At 44.0% G+C, this 21,862-nt stretch overlaps 3 protein-coding genes across 6 annotated transcripts; 2 read left to right on the forward strand and 1 right to left on the reverse strand.

Annotated features, from left to right (window-relative positions):
* The first annotated feature begins 13,231 nt into the window (after positions 1–13,231).
* Positions 13,232–15,593, forward strand: LOC135370896 (ketosamine-3-kinase-like). Of its 4 annotated transcripts, none has more exons than XM_064604801.1 (8): positions 13,232–13,373; positions 14,201–14,363; positions 14,441–14,524; positions 14,586–14,686; positions 14,740–14,890; positions 14,952–15,150; positions 15,259–15,433; positions 15,497–15,593. In XM_064604801.1, exons 2-8 carry the CDS (start codon positions 14,223–14,225, stop codon positions 15,558–15,560), a joined length of 915 nt encoding a protein of 304 aa, XP_064460871.1. In that variant the 5' UTR covers positions 13,232–13,373; positions 14,201–14,222; the 3' UTR covers positions 15,561–15,593. The 4 variants fall into 4 exon arrangements, with proteins under 4 accessions (XP_064460871.1, XP_064460872.1, XP_064460870.1 ...); XM_064604802.1 differs by having other exon boundaries at positions 14,209–14,363; XM_064604800.1 differs by lacking the exon at positions 13,232–13,373 and adding an exon at positions 13,452–13,781.
* Positions 15,583–16,389, reverse strand: LOC135370897 (cytochrome c oxidase subunit 6A2, mitochondrial-like). The gene is made up of 3 exons (XM_064604804.1): positions 16,250–16,389; positions 15,803–15,957; positions 15,583–15,747 (listed from the first exon to the last, which is right to left on the reverse strand). Exons 1-3 carry the CDS (start codon positions 16,344–16,346, stop codon positions 15,667–15,669), a joined length of 333 nt encoding a protein of 110 aa, XP_064460874.1. The 5' UTR covers positions 16,347–16,389; the 3' UTR covers positions 15,583–15,666.
* A 202-nt stretch (positions 16,390–16,591) lies between these two features.
* Positions 16,592–21,862, forward strand: LOC135370895 (ribosomal protein S6 kinase-related protein-like). Its single transcript, XM_064604799.1, has 13 exons — positions 16,592–16,765; positions 16,865–16,981; positions 17,040–17,123; positions 17,182–17,250; positions 18,463–18,535; positions 18,592–18,699; positions 18,771–18,811; positions 18,885–18,912; positions 19,381–19,470; positions 19,528–19,616; positions 20,185–20,295; positions 21,199–21,300; positions 21,623–21,862. The coding sequence occupies exons 1-13, from the start codon at positions 16,718–16,720 to the stop codon at positions 21,716–21,718; spliced, it is 1,056 nt and encodes a 351-aa protein (XP_064460869.1). The 5' UTR covers positions 16,592–16,717; the 3' UTR covers positions 21,719–21,862.

The raw sequence follows: 21,862 nt of genomic DNA on the forward strand, positions 1-21,862 counted from the left end.
TCATCTCCGACGCTGGTGCCATCTCGCGGGAGGCGACGAAGATGCGGCACAGCGCCGCTCGCGGTCCTAGCCGCAAACTGATGGCTTTCGTTTTTGGTTCAGGAATGAATCCAGACTTATTTTTAAATGCAACCACAGGGAAAGGTGCCGAGTGAGATTGTAGCTCTGGGGAACGCAATTTGGCAAGCGGCGAAGAAGATATTTTATAAAAAGAACATCCCCCTTCCCGCGGAGCAGGTCTGGACTTTGTATTTCCAGCATACGGCAACTAGGCAGCCTGCAAGATGTGCCTCCACGGATTAGGCTCCGGACTTCCATGCTAAACATAGCTGGGCGGCTAGGGTCTAAAACATAAAGTAAGATAAAAGTAAATGACGATAAAGAAGTATATTGAGATCAGCGAAGTCCTTGGCCCGCGGAGAACCAGAAAAGCAACCTGCAAAATTACCAAGAGCCATCAATCGTGCCTCTTATCTCGGCCAAGTGCAGGACTCGGTCACAGATCTTCGAACGTGGCGACACCTGTCCTAAGGCACACGTAGGAACCTTACGTGTTCGCACAGACGCGGAGACATTTTTTGTCTGAACACCTGAAAAGCAAAGTAGGATTTAAAAAAAGAAAGAAAGAAAGGAAAAGAACGACGAAATAGACGTTGGGAAAACAGGCGTGACATGCCAAGGAACCGTTCTGTGTGTTACTACAGCATGGTATCTTCACCTGCACAAATACAGAGTTTTTTAAATATATTTTTAGCTGTTGCAGGATTTTTATTAAAAAGCTATAGGAGCAGTTTAGATGTCGCTTTTGCAATTACGTTCTACGGCCTGGCGGACATCCTCTCCAAGAAAGTGTGCAAGTGCAAGATGACTAACTACCTAAAGTTCGATAAAAGGGATAGAGCGCAGACTAACTGGTGTAATGTTCTTCGTTCCTTCATTACCTAATGTTCGTTAATGAACTTTTTAATTCAGGGATTTCGGGCAAAAGCGAGATAGCAGATTGAGAGACTATCCTAGTTGCGAACCATTTCACGTTTGACAAATCCCGAAACACGTACGTGCGTTAAAATATACATCCCCGAATTTTGATATCCAGATGAACCGGAACCGAAACCGAAACCGCGGCGGCCGGGAACGCGGGGAGTACAGCGCTCATTTCACGTCAGAGGGCCACGTGATCTGGAGCCATGCAGTGCCATGTATTAAAAGGGAGTGTGGCCATTAGGAGGAGCCTAAAAAAAAAAGAGGCTTGACCTGTCAATCAAACTTGGGCGTCTTTCATTGGTTGACGTTTTCCGTGCGGACCGCCATGACACCAAATTTTCTCCAAAATGGAGGATGGTGCTTGGAACGGCGAAGCGGAGATTTCGTGACAAAACATTTTCACAGGTTACTTTAATTTCGTACTGTGAGTATATACCCTCATGTACGCATATGCGAAATGAGCTTCAACTTTTGCTCCGCTATCATTATTTACGCGAAAATGAGATCTTTCGTCGCTAAGATTAGGCCTATTTAAGACCGCGATTAAGAAAAGCAAGGGTAATCAGGGTAAATGACTTCCACTTTTGCGTCACTGTCTAGCCAGTTACGAAGCCAGTTTCGTGCAATACGTGCGTTGTCCCCTCAGCGCAAGTTTTTATTGGGACGCAAAGAGGAATACTAAAACGTAGAGAATTTGTCCCATAGCCAAACTCTCCCACCTTTTGGCTCATGACGTCGTCTTTTCCTCCTCTCCGATCTCTCCATCTTCCTCTCCCCTTCTCTCTAAACAGTTAGCGCTTCTTCTTTCGCAAATTGTGCCCTATGTATGTCGCAAGATTTTATATCACTCGATATATCACGGTTGACGGTTTGATTCAAAGTATTTTCATGCATGCACACCAATTATGTACCTGGTACTCTTAGAACCGAACGCCGAAATGAAGTCTCCGCTCTGTGACATTCATTTACTCTCGTGCATTTACTCCCGAAAGAGACTATTTTTTGTGGCAATGCATTTAGTTCCCCCAAAAGGAGTAAAATTACTCCTTTTTTCTTAGAGTGTAAGAAGATGATCCTGCTTTCACTTTCCCATATAGCTGGGTCAATGGCGTAGCCTTCAAACACCCCCAAACTCGTACCTCCTGGTAGTGAAATTGGGAAAGGGAAAACGGGGAGAATCCCCCTCCCCGTGTAATGTTCCCTCCCCTTCCAAAGCATTTTTGTGCCTCTACGCTACCGAGCTGGGTAAACTGTTGGTAAATAAGCTGAGGTAATTTGCGAGTGTCATCCAATACACGCTTTATCTGTAACAGTTGGTGAGTGGGAAAGGGATCGGCGATGTAAAGGTGCGTCCTCCCTCTATGCCGATCGACTCTCTCCGCTGTGCTTTGTCTATGGCTCACTATGCATCGGCACAATGAGCAGTGGTTTATCCAGAATCCCAAGCACGGAGGGGTTTTAGAAAAATTGTGTGTGGGGGGGGGGGGGGGGAGGGGGTCATTATTATACTTACACCTTAACATATCATTACCGACATGTGTCTAAAGCTGAAATCGCAAGGGCACCCCCTGTAGGGGGTACACAGCTGAAAAAGGGGTGTCTCATTAAACATTTAGGGGGTGTAGGGGGGCCGGGATAAATCACTGACAGTGAGGACGCACCTTAATGTGCGTAAGATGAGTTGCTCTCAAACACGCTCGATCACGCCAAGCAATGGCCGTCAACGTTCAGTCAAGTCATCAATGAATATCACGAGAGTTTCGAAGGTAAATTCTACGCACAAAACATCACGGATCTCTCCAAGAGAGAACTTCCCCCCCCCCCCCTCTCTCTCTCTCTCTCGCTCCCAATTACTTGCTCTTTGTTTCCAATCAGTACTTCGGGGACATTTTATTCGCTTTCGCAGAAAGCACGAAAAAGTTGTGGGCGGACGGTAATTCGAAGACCAACCGAAGCTGAGCGTTTTACCGAACGCTACACCTGGTACGACTTCCTCAAAAACCCGGAAAACAAGAGTCGTATAGCACAACATGTTGGCTAAGAAAAGAAAGACCGAGATTGAAAAGAGAGAGAGAGAGAGAAGGAAACGGCCCTCCAACAACAAGGTCGCTCAAGAAAGAAAGGGGAGAAAATTTCAAAACGGGGGCTGCCAAGAAACGGAAAATCAGGAAAGCTTTTGACACGATGCTCAGCTATATACGCAACAATGGCTGAACGCCGATGCCAGCAGTTCAGACAACTAGAGCCAAAAAACGAGAGCACTTCGTTTTTTTCCAAGGTCAGAGCGTCCCTCTCTTCACTCTTTCCACGGCAAGGCCGTCTGTTTTTTATTCGGCTTGTATACTTTATTACTGCGCTAGGGTTCTGTGTTTTCAGCATTGTGTTCGACGTTCAAAAATGCCGGTACCTGTCGCTAAAGATATTAATGGGGCGAAATCATTTTAAACGTGCGGCACGCAAAGATGATCTTGAAATGCACTTATCTTAACCCTGTACGTGGTCTTTTATGCGACGTGTGACATCGCCTCGGCATTCTATACAGAATGAATATAGCAGTCGTTACACATTTCGATCTCGCTCCGTACAAATACAAAGATGCGGGTCTATCGCGTCTCAAATTTTCCGGATTATCGTTTGAAGTTCTCTTTCTTTCTTTCTTTCTTTCTTTTTTGCAAACGTTGTTGTCCTGTAAAAACAAAACTAAAAATCAAGGAAAATCTCACCCCACGTATTTTGAACGTCCTATCCTACTCAAAAGCGACCATCGGTGAATCGTGAATTTTATTGTCACATCGAATTAAAGTACACGTGGACATAATGTACAGGTCGAGGACCCAGGGGGAAGCAACTCCCCGATAAAGGTTCCTCCATAATGCATACATAAAATCACAAACAGTACACCCGTAGACTAATAAATTCATATCACATACATAAGCATTAAATTAGAACTGGATAATAAGTATGATGAATGACACGGAGATTATTTTTATAAAGTGACGAATGTAATGGTTGCTATAGGTGTCCAACAGAAAGGTTTTAGTTCGAGCTTTAAAGGTCCTAGATTTTACAATGCTTCTTATTTCAGGCAACAAGCGATTCCATTCACTCACACTGCAGAAAAGCGATGAATATTTACCATAGTTGGTTCTTATTGTTGGAAGATTGAATAGACCGACCTGATTGTAATTCAGCATTTCTGTCACTAGAGAGCCCGTAATGTATGAGCGAGCAATGGTTAGTACATTATGTGAGATTACTTGGTAAACATTAAGTAACAGTAAGGCCACGAAGGAATAATAATAATAATAATAATAATAATAATAATAATAATAATAATAATTCAATTCAATTCAATTCAATTTTTATTAGTCTAAGAGTAATAATAATAATAATAATAATAATAATAGGTGGTGCTTTGGTCTTCGACAATCAAAATGCTCGGGTACATTGTATCGGCTAATAGTATAGTAGAGTAAAGCCTCATTATAACGAAGTCAATGAAACCGGAGGGATAAGTTCGGTATAAGCGGCAGTTCGACATAAGCGGAAGTCCCACAAAAACCGCGACACTATCCTCGGAAGCGCCCGGAAACACCGCGCTAGAAAAATTATTCAGGAATTATTTAAGATGATTATGCGAGCAAACAAATGCTGGCAATGAGCACCTTGTAAAAAAAAAAAAAAAAAAAAGGAATAGAGAGAGAGAGAGAGAGAGAGAGAGAAAAAGAGACGTACGGGCTTCTATCGCTTACCTCTCGCTGTAAGCGGAACAGGCTAGCAGTACAATTCGAACAATCTGGTTGACCGGAACTCCGTAAAACTTGGAATTAAGAGGGCTAGAAAATCCAGCGAATCGGTAAGGAAATATGAACGGAAGTGCCTCGGGACGAGAGCAGCCGATATTTCGAACAGAGACTGTTCTTCTTTTGGGCACCGTCCTCATCATTGACATGGTATTTAAACGGTTAGGAATGACGTTTTATAGGTTCATGGGAAGTCAGTCTAAACCTCCGTTCGTAAGATGACCTTCGTGTCTAAATTTCGCTCATGAATTCACTTGCAACGAATACATTCCCGTGCCTTCTGCCTGTTCTGACGGAGGGTGGGACCTAGTGATGCAAAACTATCGATAGCAATATCTATAGTCGGCTATCGGAAGCAGATAAAAATAGATAAAGAAAATGCCACACTCGTACAAGTTCCTACAATAGAACCCAGACCCAAGCAGCACAATGTACTGAAAGTCGAGTGCAATAGGGGTGGACGGTATGTGTCTTATCAATGTTCTTTAGTTTTACGAGTCTGTTCAAGGCCTTCCACCTACCCGTCCACCCCTATTGCACTCGACTTTCAGTACATTGTGCTGCTTGGGGAGCAGCTTTCCATCCGACGCTGACCTTTAGCTTCTCATGCCGCTCAAAGTCACAAACCAACCAAAAGGTCACGTGATACTCTCTGCGCTGGATCGACTGCCATTGCAGTCTCGTGAGTGCGTACGATTTTATGATGACTATCATCTTTCGCTGCTTCCAGTGCATCATTAATACATTACAGCTAAACGGAAAGAGCTTGTGTCGCACGTGATTCTGTTTTCGTTGTCACTGTGCCAGTGCGAAAACGAAGACGGGAATGAAAGCATCGATAGTTTGAACCAAATCTAGCTATTGATAGTAAAGAAAAACAAAAGAGCAGAACTATCGATTGCCAATTATCGTAAAACTATCGATAGTTGTTCAACACTACCGATAGTGTATAGTACTACCGACAGTCGACTATCGATAGTTTGGAAAAAACTATCGGCACGCACAATGCAGCAACTCCGGAAAAATGCAAACTAAATGTCATAAGATTGGCTGAAGTTTTATCAGCTCCAGTTTTACTGCACTTTTCCTTTCATCCAGTTCTTTCCTTCTCACCTATCTGCTCATCCTCTCCCCTTGAGATCAACCGCGAGTACACCCTCTCTCTCGTGAACACGTGTTACTCACGGTATCTTCGACCAGGAAGTGGGAAGCGCAAAAACCAAATACTTCCTACACACTACTTCCAACTATTCGGCCGAGCCAACGCGTGCTTTTTAGCGCGGGAAACAAAAATCGTTTGTGATCACATGACCCAGAGTGGCGGAGACCGTAGCGCCATCTACGTGGTCACGTGACGAATCTGTTCAAGCTGGACCCATGCTGGCCGCTGGGTCTCCCTGCAGCATGAGCTCTGCAAGAGCGGTCGAAACCATTACGATTGTGTTCCATCTCTGTACGAAAGCAAGAACAAAAACATCGCGGTTGCCGGCCAATTTTGACGAAGAAATTCGATAAAGCACTCATCTCGCCCGTCTATTTAATGCGGACGATGGACAGCCTGCTGGGCCGTGGATCAAATCGGCGGCTGAACGACAAGCGATGACGTAACTTGACAGCTCAAACCCGCGTCTCCTCCCCAATAATAACACGCAGCATACTGAAAATAACTCTGAACTGGCTGCCTTCCCTGTGTTTGTGTGGCCTCCCCGAAATCGTTGTCTTCCAGACGGCAGTAGTACGTTTGTTTAGAAAAGCGTAAAGATTGCCATTCCTTGCTGCACGTCGATAGTTCCTTGCCTTTCCGTTTATTTACACAAAGGGTATAGAACGAGGTTTAGATAACGACGTGAAAACTTGTAAATTGTGAAAGCGTCTGTATGAAATGGACGCACGGACTCACGGGTAAAGCATCCGGTCATTAGTCTCTGGGACCGCGGGTCTCCTAATAAGTACAGAGTTGGCTAAAAAGTCTCGCGTCCAGTGATTTATCCAGACCCCCCAACACTCCCCCCCCCGGTATTTTTTGGGCGACACCCCCCAAACCCCCAAATTTTTTTCTATACGACATCGCTGTAATGATGACCCCCATTTTTTACCCCCCCCCCCCCACATCTGTGATTCTATATAAACTACTGCTCGCGTCCACTGTCACGACGTGGCTTTTTCATTATTTATGTAGCAAGAAGATATACGGTTTCTATTGAGCTCCATCCATATGCACTCTAAGAATAAAGAAAAAAGAGATCGAGAGTAATTTTCATCCCTTTTGGGATGAAATGCTTCGACATTTGTGCAATGTCTAGGGACTCACATGCAGTGCTCGGGGTTAAAAAAGCCAGGGGACTAAATTAGGGTGTGACTGCAACATAGGGGGGCTATATGTGGTAATTACTCCCCGGTTTACATTTTTTTTCTCTTTAAATATGTGGTATAACGGTGTTCAGGTGTATCTGGTTAAACAGGTTTTATTACCTTCGTATAGCCGGTACATATTATAATTTTCACTTTGAAAGCTTGCAAAATGTGACAAAATTATTTTTCTTGCGACTGAAATATTTTTGCTGGCTATACATTTTGTTACACGTGGCTACTTTCGACTACTTTTCGGGTCTCAGACGGCTATATTTCGCGTCACAAAGTTGGCAACCCTGGACGGAGCGATGTCTCCATCATGAGCTTCGGAATACAGGTCACCAGCTGCCGGAAGCCGTTCAAAGTGGCACCCGCATTCTCCTGGAGAGCGCTCCAGCACCTTCTTCATTTTTTTTCTTTTTTCGCCCATAAAAACAGCTAAACGTAGCACTCCCACCTACGTGGGAAGCGACGCGCGACCAATCAGGATCGACCTTGAAGCTCACCGGATGCACTTCCTCTGAGGTCGTTCACCTTTCCAGGGAAGGATCATTTCCATGACAATCGGCTTCGACGTTACAAACAACTGAATGTGCAAATACAATAACGATATCGTAAATATTACAACTGCAATACATCAGTAGGCTGCCTCGTTTGTTTACTTGCACCAGAATTCAATTTTCCATATGCCACAGGGGAGATGCGAGGCAAAAGCACTCTTCAAACCCTGACGTCGGCACAATATCATTTCTCTACGCGTTTTTCAGCTTCGAGTGACAACGATAGTGATAGTGACGCAGAATGCAAGAGGTAGCGACGTAGCACTGCTGGAAAGTCTCGCACGTTCACAAGCAGACGAGCATTTTACTGCGCGCAATTCGATTTCTTGGAAAATCTGGCCAACGAAATCATCGCTCGCAACTGTGAGAAAGAGAATCTGAACCGATATGCACGATACTGACCCGGCTAGTAAAAGATCTTCCAAATTGGACACCAGTAATTGATTCGGTAGAGTAACTAGAAAAAATATTTCGGAGGGGCTCTGCGAAAACTTTACAGGGGGAAGAGGAATTACCCTCCCTCTCCCAAATGCATTGCCGAAGATACGATTTCTGGGTGGTTTCAAGTTGAACCCCTGAAACCACCCCTGGCTACGGGTGGTGGTGAAAGGGCACGCCGTTGTCGGCCTCACATATGTGGGAAACGTCACGACTGACGCCCTGGGCCGACTTCTAAGGGCTACGACACTGAGCTGATCCCACGGTAAGAGCCCATCCGTTCTAGTCTCCTGCGAAGCGTGCTTTCACTGCACCGGCGGAGTGTACGCAGGAGAAGCGCCCAAGCAGGATGTCTCTCCGCCGGCTCTTTCGGCGAGCAGGTGTAATGTCTCTGCACTGTTGTAACTGTTGTAATTGATGTTGATGGGAGTGGTTCAAATTGAAGCATTTGAATTGACAATTCAATTGAATTAGCAATTCAAAATAAAGAAAGCCAAATCGGCGGAAACAAGCTGGCGACGACAAAACGAAGAATCTATCAAAGGTGTTGCGTCATAAAGAAACACAATACACTATTCTCATATAAGTTTAATTCGATATAGTGTCTTATAAAACCCGGAAGCAAGGAACTACGCAGTACTTTGGCCATTAACCCATTAACCTTCAATCTTTCTCAATTAAATAGCGGAGGAATATCGACAGTTCAGTTTAGCTTAGGCACAAGCGATAATAAAACGAGAAGCAAAAAACAATGAAGCTTCACGGGTGCAAGATTCCGCGTAGCAGACTGCATTTCATCATACCGCGATACAGTGCATAGTCTGCCATACAAAAGCTTCAGTGTTTCTATTATTATTCCTTTAGTAACTCCAAGTACTATAGTTATTCATTTTTATTCACTCAAAAATGCAAAAAAGAAACACAAAATGGCGCCGAAGTGTGCCATTTCCTGCACTGGTGCGCTTAACTGCTATTATTTGCTTATTATTAATTTGCTTATTATTTGGCTTTAACCATTGAACTACTATGGAAGACATAACATTCCTGAGAAAGTTTGCATGCGGAAAAGTAAAAAAAAAGAAAAAAGAAAAACGTTTGTAACGTGGCATTTTGTTGTTTTAAAGATTTCTTCCTACAAATGCAATCGCCGCCGGATGCGCGGATGCGGATATACCTCTTTCAGCTAGCGCGGATTGCGGAAGCGGTTGCGGATCTCACATCCTCGGATACCGCCCGGACGCGTATACTGCCCATCTTATCCGCGCTCACCTCCAATCACGTGACCATAAACTCCAGGTTAAAAGCGACCCTCAGGAGCCATATAGAAAGGGAGTCATGAAATGCGGCCAACCATGGGTTCAGACCGGGCCTCTGCGAGCGGAATAAGAGTTTCGCTTTTCTTGCATGTCCCCCGTGCAGTGATAATGGCCCGGAACTATTTTGGTTTCCTCCGGGAGCTGAAGGACAGAGTATTTGTTCTTCGGTTCAACCTGCCCAAAGTCTTGTTCATTTGCGCTTCGCTAACACCAATCCCACAGGTCCACACCGACGTTTGGCACGAACATCCCCAGCATTCTGTGGCAGACGGCCAGAGCTCTGTCCACCGTCCTCAAGTTATGGCCTCCTCTTGCATCTCAAAAGGAAATCGCTTTCTTGGAGACCGCGCGCTTTCAATTAACGGGGGAACGACGAACACTTAGAGACCGGCTGGACCCTACACAGCTACAGCTCGTCCGAATGACATGCACGGATCTCCCAAGATGGCGGCAGCACGATTCGCTTATAAAAAGGACGTCACTTGAGACCAGCGGAGGGGGCCTTTCCAGGTAGCGGCCAAATTTAGCCGCCCCAGTTGCAAGGCAGAAACGGGCCCTTGGAACAGTCCCAAGACAGCAGTCAGGGCCACACGGAGACCTGGCCACTTGTCGTCCTTCCAGTCGCATCCTTCTTTCATTGACTATCATACAGCCAGTTTCAAAAGTAACGAAACCGTTTGAACGGTCTTTGTGTCTGCTTAGCAGGTTCTCGCGTCACAGCAACGGTCTTGGACCGGCTCCAAGCACCTGAGCATAAGCAGTGGAACGCAATGTCTCTTTTGTGGCTTCCGATACCCCATCGTGTGGTTCGACGATTACTTTCCAATTCCGTAGATATCGTCATTGCAGGTGAACAATAATAGTAATGAACTGTATTATTGTGTTGATTTCTGTAATACCTCAGTGTGTTCGTAGTAGAGTGACATTTGCCCTAGAGGGCAGAATAATATATGCCAACACATCCAATCCAAAAACAAAACAAAAACTGATCTCAAGGAGCAAACATTATATCGAAACACCCACACCACCACCAGCAATGGGGTAGAGCATCACCCCTGGCGATGAAACTCCTCATTCATCATCTTTAAATCAAGTAGTTGTTGTATATCGAAGCACCATACCAAAGCAGGTAATAATCATTCTACCCCAGCCACGGTTCAGGCAGGGTTCGAGGCAAGCACCAGGTTCAGGCATGACCAAACGAGGAAACCTTTCTCGAGGCGTATGAGAATTAACGCATATTAGTGAGAGGAATATATGTCTATTATATAAAAAAAATACTGGGAAAGGTTAGCCTGCGCTACGGCGGCTTGCTATTCCCAGCTAGGAAAGATGAAGGATTGATGAAGAAGTATACATAATGGGTTTTTGCGTCAAAAACCGGAAGGCTTATTTTTTTAGTCACTATCGACTATCGAGGTAGTCCTCTTCAGATATCACGTGCCCAGAGCTGTGCCCAGGAGGTTTTCTTTGGAAACAGCAAAGTGCTGCGCCTCGTCACATTCGTTTTGAATCTCTTTCTTTCTTTCATTGAATTGCATTTTGACTTTTTCACAATTTTTGAGTGATCGGGGCAACTCCCTTCTGTACTTTTTTCTTTCTTTTAAAGTCACAAATGCAGTTGAAAGGAAAAAGATTTCAGGATATTCGGGAGAGACTCAAATGCATGTGTCGAGACAGCACTTTGCTGCTTCAGAAAGCACTTCCAAACGAAGTGGGCAACCTCGACGGTGACAAAGTTTCACTTTTTATTTTATTTTAAAATATAAACCCATTCTGGATATTTTTTTAATCAGTTCTCATACTCCTTGCCCATAACAAATCGCTTTCAATGCAAACGGGCAATATACCGCCGACATTAAACCTTCTCAACCGCCGGGTCTATACCCCGTGGTAATTATTCACATTTCTCATGGAAGTTACGCACATTTTACCAGTGTGAATCCATTCTGTAGCAGACGACGCGCCGCTCCGTGACGCAGACACGGGTATTTCAACCGGTATTTCTTAGGATATTTCAACACTGACTGAGCATAACCGGCTTACTCTCAAGTACTCCATCGGCGTCGCCATGTACATGTATACATAATTACACATAGCCACTCAGAACACGCCTCACTAATTTCCCCCCGTCTAATCGCAATAACATCGGCTATCGAAATTACTACCTTTATGATAACCCTTCTAAATAACAATCACGCACTCAGCGCCATAACTTGGCGTTTCAATAGAAAGCTTTTACTATATTTACTAGGATTAAGGAGATGCAATTACATTTACACGTTCTTCTCATACAACTCGCCTAAACGGAATGTGAAGGATATTTTTAAACTGATCCAGAACACTATGTTGTACTTGATCTTCAAGCTGTAAAGTGAACAAAATAAGACTTTTAAACATATTTTATGGGAAAACGCGCGACTCTATGTGCACGTGAAACGAAACATGTTCTGCGCATATGCTCACATGAGCAAAGAAGTGTCCAACGAGTTGCAATGTCACAATACACACAAACGTGCTCAATAATCTCTCAATGGAAGAGTACACGAAGGAGGAGGCAGAAAGGGAGGACTTCACGCCGTCAATATTTTCCGCGTGGATTACTTAGCACCCAAGTAAGCACTATAGGTGCGTAGCAGAATAATAATTATGATAAATTAATATGTATGCAACTATATGTCTACGGTCTATTTCGAAACCTAAGGTTCGCGTACATTAGTAAGTCTAAGAAGCTCGGACTCATTTTCACTGGCTGCGACACAACCGCAATACATTTATTCCGCGAATATTTGCTTTCATGAAAGCTAGCACAACTGCAGACTCTTTGCAAATGACCGCCGTTGTGCACCATGCTGCCGTCTGGCAGGGAGGTATTTCAAAACAGATATCAGTAGAGAAGGATAATCTCTCTCACCCTCTGCCTGGCATCACATGATACAAGGGACACTCGCATCCTCTCAACCTTGTCGGGTTGTTGCTTTAAGGGCCACCTATGAGACAAAATAGAAGATTGTCTGTGCGCCGACCAAAGAAGCGGCAGGAATAAAATCGTTCTACGACGCGTAGCACGTTTTACTTTGGCAATACTACGAAGAAGGTGCTCGCAAACACTAGGAAAAAATTTGATAATTCCAGTTTCTCAAAGAAGAACATGTGATTGTGACAGTACCGCCCAAAGGCGAAAATTGGGAATATATACACATTTTAAATCAGAAATATGCACTCGTGATGCTCTCTGGTGACACGTTTAATTACCACGGAAACTGCTTTATCCGGAGCGCATGAGCCTTGCAAAACGGAACCAGAACTGAATTCATGTTGGATAGTAGTGAAAATAACGGACACAAAGCCCGCTACGCCCAGCACCCTCCAATAAAGAGCGCATGCTCAGATGGCCCCGCGATGCTGACCCTAACGTGACGCAAAACGGCGAAAAAGTAACGCAAAAAACTAAGCCTTCGTGTATCATGCCTTAACGCAGAATATTCAAATTAATTAATTTAATGATGGCCGTCGTCTGGTACGTTCAGCGCCAGAAGACGATCATAGCAGACGACGCTAGCCATCACCACAATCTTACGCGCAGTGAAATGCGCATTTCGGCAGCTATGCAGTAGTCTGTTGAAGTGTTCGGCTCCTGCCTTTAGTTTAGTGTGTCCCTATCCTTGTCTTTTTCGTCCCAGGGACGGTAGTAAGACTACAGCTATGAGAACGATGAGAACTCTGTCCATTGATGGAACTCTGACGGTTTCCGCCAGTCGCATTGTCATGAACCCATTTCCATGGACGCCCACATGGGGAGTTTCAGATTCAGTTCAAGGTTCAAGTATGGTAGTTCAAGCGTCGCTACAGGTGAACCGCGTTGTTTGTCCTTCCTTAGTTGCGATAGTTGACAGTGCGCTGACACAATAGAAACGGAGGTAAGTCATATCATTGGTTGTCATCGTGTGGTTGTCATAGCGCCAAAGCAGATGAAGCGAGCCAATAAAAAATTGAACAAACAAACAGCGTCATACAATACACTGAAAATTTGCATAGCTTCATTTAAAATCACTTCTTCTAAAATGTTGTTAAAAGTTTCCTTTACGTTCTGCAGTGCAAAGAGGAAATACGAGTTCCATGATGCAATTGCGTTGTTGGTTCTTGTACAGAACTACGTTGGTGGAAGATGTGTGACAGTTACGCAGATACATGTTGCTTCGCGAACATTGTGTCATACAACATTGTACGAGGATGTACGGGTAGGAATGGAGGGAGAGAAAGAGACAGAGTGTGTGAGGAAAGAGAAAGACAGGAAAAACAACAATGCAGAAAAGCGCTTCGGAAAGGTCATTGAGGACGCCACCTCTCCCTAGTTTGAGCTGAACCCAGATGTCCACATTGGCGATGTTTGAAAACCTGGATTACTTTAGAACACTTGTGACCTAAGTTTCTCTGGTGCAGCAAAGCCAACACAGTGTGGTTTCTTTGTTCAGAAAACAATTTCCTCAACTTCCCAGTCCACAATTCCTGTATTGGGACCCCAGTAGGTCTCCAAACTTCACTTTCTGAAAATTCTATACAGGATAACCTAACCGTTTCTCGGGAATAACAATTTATGCAGGCAGCTACTGCACCAACACTGGCCCAGTAAATTTCAAGAACGTTGAGCAGTACATGATTTAACAGTACGGAATCAGAAAATCAGATCTGAAATATCCTTGGTTCTTTGCAAGAATATAGTGTTTTGATAACACGGTTAAAACAGGCTTTCAGTTCCATGTTCGGTTATGGAGGACCTACTGAAGAATGCTTTGAAGACAACTAAGTTGAGAGGCACTGGCATTGGAGGGTCAGGCTGCATTAACACTGGAGAGTGTTATGACACAGATACAGGACAGGTGTTCATCAAACGAAACCCTAAACCAATGGTAAGCATTTCTAACAACGAATTGCCAGTTGGCAGGATAAAAGGTTTGACAGTTCTCAACAAATCAACTGAATCAAGGCCAGGATGATGTTTGATGGAGAGTGGGCATCCTTGGACACAATCATGCGGACGGACACTGTCAGAGTACCGAAGCCACTAGCTGTAAGTGTACCCATCTGCGCAACTTTGTTCGAGGGAGGACTGTTTAAAAGATCGGTTACAGATAGTAAACAATCCCTCTGGGGGAGCAGCACTGGCCATGGAATACGTAAAGATGAGGCCCCTCGTGAAGCATGCCGCGCAGCTGGGAAAACTGCTGGCCAAGTAAGGTCGCCAGCAAATTTTTCTCGGCACGACCTGTAGCCTTCCTTCTCCAGCATGCACCTGGACAACGAGCGGAAGTGGGACAAATCTCAGAGCAGCAGCGTGCACGACAGGCAAGAAGACTTTGTGCAACAGTTTGGCTTCCACATTACCACTTGCTGTGGGTACCTGCCGCTGGAAAACAGTTGGAGTTCGGACTGGGTGGTAGGTGACAAATGCGGAATAGGACACTGGGACACATTGTCACGGGGCCTTCCTCTGGTAGGAATTTTTCTGTCGTCAGCGCATCGACGTCCAGATCAGGTCAGCCCAAGAGAAGTACGGTGACAGAGAGGCCGGCCAGCTATGGGGCTTGCTGGAACGTTCCGTGCCGAAACTGTTTGAGGAATTGGAGCCTATTCGTCCCGCACTGCTTCATGGGGACCTCTGGGGAGGAAATGTAGCAGAAACAGAAGAGGGACCCAGTGAGGAGGCTTTACTTCACAGTCCATGATGTCATTTTACTTCATCTTTCATTCCACGAGCAGCAGAAATCTTTGCACTTTGGTGACGGTTTTATTATTGTTGCGCAGTTATCTACGATCCCGCTGCATTCTACGGCCACTCAGAATTCGACTTGTCTATAGCCAAGCTGTTTGGTGGTTTCGAGGATAATTTTTACAAGGCGTATTTTAAGTGCATCCCTAAGGCAGTTGGTTTTGAGAAGAGGCTTCAGCTCTACCAGCTCTTCCACTACCTCAACCACTGGTATGAGATAGTCTCTTAAACACAGCTTGTATATTTGACAAGATGTCTCGTGCTTGTGTTCAGGAACCATTTTGGAGGAGGGTATCGGAGCTCTGCCTTGGCCACCATGAAGAGATTAGCTAAATAAATAAATAAAGATTTCCAGCGTGTTAACACTTTACTTGACTTTGACTTGGAATGACTTTATTGTTGTCATTACACTGTCCATCTAAGAGCCTTCTGGCTGTGCTACTTTACTCTTCGTAACCTCCTGGTATGGCATTGACCTTCGGATTATGGAAAAGCCCGTGGTTGCCATCGCCCCAAGGGAATTTCTGAAACATAATCAATATAGATAACACATTCGGGCTTCGTACAATCGTGCATTACCTTTGTGCGAACGCAAAGGTAATCGTACGGCACATATTCTGGCCTGTGGTAGTGAGCATGGTGTTCCTTCTCGTCGAGGTAAGCATTCACGGCGCACAGTGCGCAAGCAGGTATTGCCACGAAGAAAGTCAGCTGCTTCCACAGCTTCTGAGCAGCTACATGAAAGTACATTGAACAGAGATTTACTAAATACGCGAACTGTATCAATGACCTTGCTCCTCGACCACGAGAGAGATTAGCTTTACAGAACCCAAACGCGTAATAGTCGAAAATCTGCAAATACAGAGATATCTTAAACGCAGAATCCTCGTCTGAACGACTGGAATGCCATCAGAATAACATGGGGGAGATACGCGAAGTATTCCAGCGTAAGTCACTCGTCCACATACTGGGTTACGCCGTTGAGCAAGCATTACTACGCTGCATGGTATCCAGCCTTTTGCTTACCTTTATGATGCGACTCAGCATCGCCTGCCTTAGAAAAACGAATCGAAGTATTTGAAAATTGTCGCATAAACCGAGGAAGGACACGAAAGGTAGCCATGATGTTCCCGATTCGTTTCGCAAACAGATTGGATTAGATTGTGGATATTGTTGGCTGTCGCCGGATTTGCCGCACCACGTTTTCGCAGAGGGCGTTCTATCTTTAGATTTTGCCTCGTCCCCAGAAATTTCTGTGGTTCCGGTTTTTGTTGCTTCTTAATTTTTCATTGTACGTTATCCAGATATTTTCTGTGTAGATAATGTTATTGCTCAGTTAATGCTGTTGCGTCACGTGATTGCAGTTGCACGCAAGTCATGTATCAAATCGATCCATTAGTAAATCCACCTAGAGACCAATCCATCCGACAATCCAACCGTGTTCAAAACAAATGCCATGCCGGAAGCATTGCAATGCGGGCAGGATGATCCTTGATGGGTAACACCCACCCTGAAAAGAAGAAAAGGACAACACGATTATCAGTAGGGCTCTCTTTTTGTAACTGATCTGTGCGTAGAATGGAATGCAAGTTCCAAAAATTCCTTTGGTGTGGCTAATAACTATATTAACCTGCGTTACAGTGTAGCAAACGTCCACCCCTGACGCTCTCGAAGACACATTGGCCACTGTCCTGGGCGGAGTCACATTTTTTGCCTGAATTTCCAGTTCGCAGTAAAGCTCACGAACAGCGTTTCGAGGTTGTAATCTTTGGGCTGTCCTCTCAACCATATTTAAAACATACGTGAACATTTCCAGAAAGTCCGAGAACTGTGCGCAGGGACATATGGCAGGGTGTACTTGTCCAGGGAGCGTGCGACAGATCAGCAGTTCGCAGTTAAGGTAAACAGGAGTATTGCGTCTAGTAGATTTATTCCATTTTATCTCGATCGAGCTACAGGTGTTATCAAAGGCTCGTGTGCTGAAGGAGAATGCAGTTCAGCAGTGCAAGGAGGAAGTTTCCATTCAGGTAAGTGCTGAGAAGGTTTCGAGCCTATTCATGTATGTTGAAACTAGGAAACTGCAAAATTTGCATTATTTTTGGTCCCTCCTGATTATGAAGTTATTGCTGCCTCCATTATGCCCTTCTATACAGCCACAAAAATGAGGCCGCTCTGTTAGGGTCAGCATAAATTATGACAAACTAAGTGACAAACATAAACTGACATAAAGTGACAAACTAAGGTAGTCATGGAATGTTGGAATGGAAGTCTTAGGAAGTCTATGGGGAATTGTTGTTGGCAGGATTCTCGTAAACCTTGCTAAACTTGTACGCGAAACAGGCACAGGCGTGTTCCCCTCGAAATTATCTAGGGAATGGCATATTTTTGAAGGCCTGATGCGATCCACTGATTATTGGCAAATTAAAGTTTGTCAATTTTTCAATACATGGGGGTTTATGGGAGATGCAATAAAATCGCTTCTCTTGGCACGCACGTCCGTGATATTTGGTCCAATATGATGTCATTCCCTACGGTAGCAGTCGGGGGAATTGATTGCAATCAACAAATTTGACAAGCTTACTGCAGTTTTCCAGATCCCTACGAATGAAAATAATGGCTTTGCTATCACGTTCTGCACGCTGGTGTTGATTACGTTACTTCCTTAAAACGCATGAGGAAAGCAAAGCGAAGAAAACAATTTTTCGACAGTGCAGCCAACTCTCTCTGGAAGCGAACATTAACTAGACCGCATGAGTCCGCCTTAAACAGCGCTAGGAACAAGGAACACACTATTCCTTACTATCTCTCGCACACTATTCATTACTATCATATCCCCACTATCAGCTGTGCTATACCTTGCTTTGGTTCGGGACATGTAAAGTGCATTTTATGTTGTCATTCGAGGAAAAAAAATTTCTCAGGAGGAGGCTCTGAAGCAGATATGCGAAGTGATATTTCTAGTCCATAGAGCTGAGTAAAGTTATATTTACGCCTACTCAATAATTGCTTTTCATACTGCTTACTTTGTGGATTCATAACAATCCAACATTGAGGTATTATGGGAAGATAACACCTGTAAACGATGCAGTGATGCCTCGCAGTACCTCAGAAACCATTTGGCTATAATCTGTTTCTTGGATTCTGGACTTGTTAGATGTCAGAAATGCCAGCACTGTTACTGCTTTGACATTGAAATTTTGCAAGCCTGATATCACCACCACGTGACTTGTGTTTTGTAGGCTCTACTCGGCTGGCATCCATTCATTGTGCCTTGTACAGAGCACTGGCAAAGCAAGAAACACTTATTCTTAGGTGCGCTCAGTGTGCTAGAATATCGTAGAAGGTCACTGACAAAATTCTGACCGTAGTGACACCGTACCTGCCATGCGGAGAGCTACACAGCATTTGGAAGGCCTTGGGGCCCTTCAGCGAAGTATTGGTTCAGATCATAGTGGCTGAACTGGCACTTGTGATAGGTAGGGTGTGACGTCCATAGCAAATCTTGGTTAGTAATCCGTATTTAATAAATAAGTTGTTTTCTTTTAAGATTTCCTACACAATATGGGTGTCATCTACAGAGATATCAAGGTAGGAAGCACCGGCTGGTTGGCAGCTGTCTCTTGCGACAATAATTTTCTCACGCAACATTGTTCGCTTGCAGATGGAAAATGTGCTTCTGGACAATCAAGGTGAACCCGCTTAAAATTTTCCGAATGTGGGTAAAAAAAACTAGGGGAAGTTCTGGGCATGGAATTATCTAACTTCTAATTTAATTAATTTTGCCAATTTAATTAGTTTAGTCCTACACCAATTCATAATGCTAAAACTTTAGTGGACGTAAACATTACTTCGTAAATAGATTCTCTGTGTCAATCGACAGGGACACTGATGCTTATTTGCGTATAAAATGCGGATATCCGGGCAAACCACAGAGGCGCACGGTTTTATCCGCTCAGATTTTGAAACTTTATATTTCTATCCACAAACCACGACGTAGTGCAGATATCCGCGCCGCGGATCCTCAGGTATATCTGCACCCGCACACACCTCTAGTAACGGCGTCCATCATTCTACGAAGAGAAATCTTTGTACTATAGTGCCCCTTCAATTATCGAGCGGTCTTAAGATTTTTTTTTTTTGCCGTTGTTCTTCTTGAGGTCACGTACAGCTGATTGATTTCGGCTTTGCTCGCTGGCTGGGCTACTCTTCTCGCACGACCACCATCTGCGGCACCATGCAGCTAATGGGTGAGGGCGCATATTTTTCGCAGCAGCACGTAGATGTAACAGTGCCGTATATTGCAGCCCCGGAAATTCTAAACATGCAGCCTTATGGTCACGCCGTGGACTGGTGGTCACTTGGGATCATTGCATACGCGTTGCTCGTCGGACATGTAAGTTTCCTTCTGTGAAAAAACCCTACTTGACTGATGCAGTGCAAGGGATGGCACACCTCAGAATTTCACGAATTCAGTGTGGCTCGTGTTCAGGTTAACTCTTGTTCTTTCTTGAATTTGTTCTTTCCCGAACCGTTCATCAAATGGAGCAACCACACACCTATTATCGCAACCACAGTTGACCCTGCCAGTTCTTGCAATTCCATTTCAAACATCACTCATTCATGATTTCATACAAACATTTGTTTCACTAAATTTTTTGCTATTTTTCTGTTTGTTTAATTGTTGTTTAGTCATATAGTTGTTTAATTGTTGATTGTTTATTTATTTTTCTATCCACAGTGTGCTATTTTGTATTATTGTACCTCTTTTCTTTGTCACTAACCTGTTTTCCTGTTCCTACTATGTAAGGACATCTCAAGGGATTTTTGGGAGTAAATATGTGATTGATTGACTGATTGATTGAGCTTCTATATTGCCTCTCCGTCTCAGCTCAGGTGTTGTGCTACATGTCCAACTGACATAGGAGGCACGATAGAGCTAATATGCGTGCCTTACATTACAGTATCCTGTAGAGAGGTGCAGCGATCATATTGTCATGCAGAAGCTCGTGTCAGATTTTAATTATGACTTGCCTTCAGAATACTCTTTGCCTGCGAGACAGCTTGTGCGCAAGGTAAGCAAAAAAAAAAAAAAAGAAAGACTGGATCATTTTTCAATATTGGATTTTAGGGACCAAAAACTTAATAAAATTTGCCCATGTGCACATTTTCCTCCCTTTATGAAAGCTATTACATGCCCTACGTGCGACGTGTTAAAAGTTTATCACATTCCACAGACGTTGTGTCACCTCACTTCATGTTGCGCACGGCAGAAGTAAAATTTTGAAATGTAAATCACACAGGCTTGACCTGCGTAACTGTTTCTCAGAAACGCCTTCCCCACAAGGCACACTGGGCCACTTGAATGAATGCATGATTGTCGGAGTGCGATTCAACAGAGACCCTCTGCTAATCAGAAGAGTATGAAAGGGAAACGGGCGACAGAAAAAATGAGAGAAAATAAAGCTAAACACTGGCAACATATGTACACCGTGTTTCTCTTGTACCTGTTGCTAGACTAAATCTAATGGAGATCCATAATGGAAAGAAATTGTCATAAGTTAGTATTACACAAGTACGTGTGACGTTTCCCACACCGTGGCCCACAATTTTTTTTTTTTTCCTGTGAAAACCTGGCGGTAGAGCTCTTCAAACCCTGTGGGCTCGAACTAGTGCAGAACTTACTATACTTTTAACGGAAGAGTAACAGAAAAAGGGCATTCAAATATATTTCCATCTCCCAGAACTTACTTTCAGTTGCAGTGCTGTTGTTGTTAATGCAAAGGGTGACTTTACTATGGCAAACAGAAGCTGAGATGGGTGGGGTGAGGATGTTCTCATCTCACCCTTACCTCACAGGTTTTGAGGTGCAGCCTCGTTGATGCATGAATTGCCCTGCACAGCTGTTTGTCTTGCAACACAATGTGTAGTATCCTTAGACCCCCACAGTGACCTCCAACTGTTCGACTTTCTTGCAGCTATTGTGTAAACAGCCTCAGAGGCGCCTTCACTCTCTGGAAATGCTCAAGGAGGAACCTTTTTTTACTGGGCTCGACTTCACCGATGTGTATGACAAAAGGGTGAGCATGATTAATTTTTAAGTGTCTTTTAAGGAAAGCTCAAAAGGAAGAAAATACTTTTTATAGTTGGTTGACCTAGGTTTATAAGATTGTGAGCGTTCATCTTGTAAACGAAAAGTGCTATATCTTTTATTTGGTTTAACTCAAATCTGCATGTGTTCAGTTGATATTTTTGCCTTGTTTATGCGTTATATTTTGACATAACTTTATATTCTCTTATTTTGGGGGTTGGAAATTTTGGGCAATTGTACTCTATATTGAATATCTGTATATCTTCGATGCATGAGGATGGCTTACAAATGCATACCATTCTTCCATTCAGATATCACCCATGAAACTTCTACATGCTGAAATTGATCACAAAGTGAAGTCTACATGGGATTCTAGCAAGCTCGATGAAAAGAGAAGTGATACATGACAGTTTCTTTCCTTTTATCATTTTTTTGTTTCTTCATCATCATCATCATCATCATCGCAGTACCAGTGAGGCCTATGCACCTTTATTCTGTCCATCCGACAAATTACATTTTATACTTTTGTGGAAATAAAGTGTAAATATGAA

The sequence above is a fragment of the Ornithodoros turicata genome, chromosome 10 (genome assembly GCF_037126465.1).
Source record: "Ornithodoros turicata isolate Travis chromosome 10, ASM3712646v1, whole genome shotgun sequence".
In the NCBI taxonomy this organism is placed as follows: Eukaryota; Metazoa; Arthropoda; class Arachnida; order Ixodida; family Argasidae; genus Ornithodoros; species Ornithodoros turicata.

Excerpts from the sequence above, each read along its gene's own strand:
- LOC135370896 (XM_064604800.1), top strand. The coding sequence starts at position 13,759 with ATGCAGAAAAGCGCTTCGGAAAG. Across the intron at positions 15,151-15,258 it reads AGAAACAGAAGAGGGACCCA|TTATCTACGATCCCGCTGCA; the intron begins GTGAGGAGGCTT and ends ATTGTTGCGCAG. Across the intron at positions 15,434-15,496 it reads TTCCACTACCTCAACCACTG|GAACCATTTTGGAGGAGGGT; the intron begins GTATGAGATAGT and ends GCTTGTGTTCAG.
- LOC135370897 (XM_064604804.1), bottom strand. The coding sequence starts at position 16,346 with ATGGCTACCTTTCGTGTCCTTCCTCGGTTTATGCGACAATTTTCAAAT. Across the intron at positions 15,958-16,249 it reads TGCTGAGTCGCATCATAAAG|CTGCTCAGAAGCTGTGGAAG; the intron begins GTAAGCAAAAGG and ends ACTTTCATGTAG. Across the intron at positions 15,748-15,802 it reads ACCTTTGCGTTCGCACAAAG|AAATTCCCTTGGGGCGATGG; the intron begins GTAATGCACGAT and ends ATTATGTTTCAG.
- LOC135370895 (XM_064604799.1), top strand. The coding sequence starts at position 16,718 with ATGGGTAACACCCACCCTGAAAAGAAGAAAAGGACAACACGATTATCA. Across the intron at positions 18,700-18,770 it reads TGAACTGGCACTTGTGATAG|ATTTCCTACACAATATGGGT; the intron begins GTAGGGTGTGAC and ends TTTTCTTTTAAG. Across the intron at positions 20,296-21,198 it reads CGAGACAGCTTGTGCGCAAG|CTATTGTGTAAACAGCCTCA; the intron begins GTAAGCAAAAAA and ends ACTTTCTTGCAG.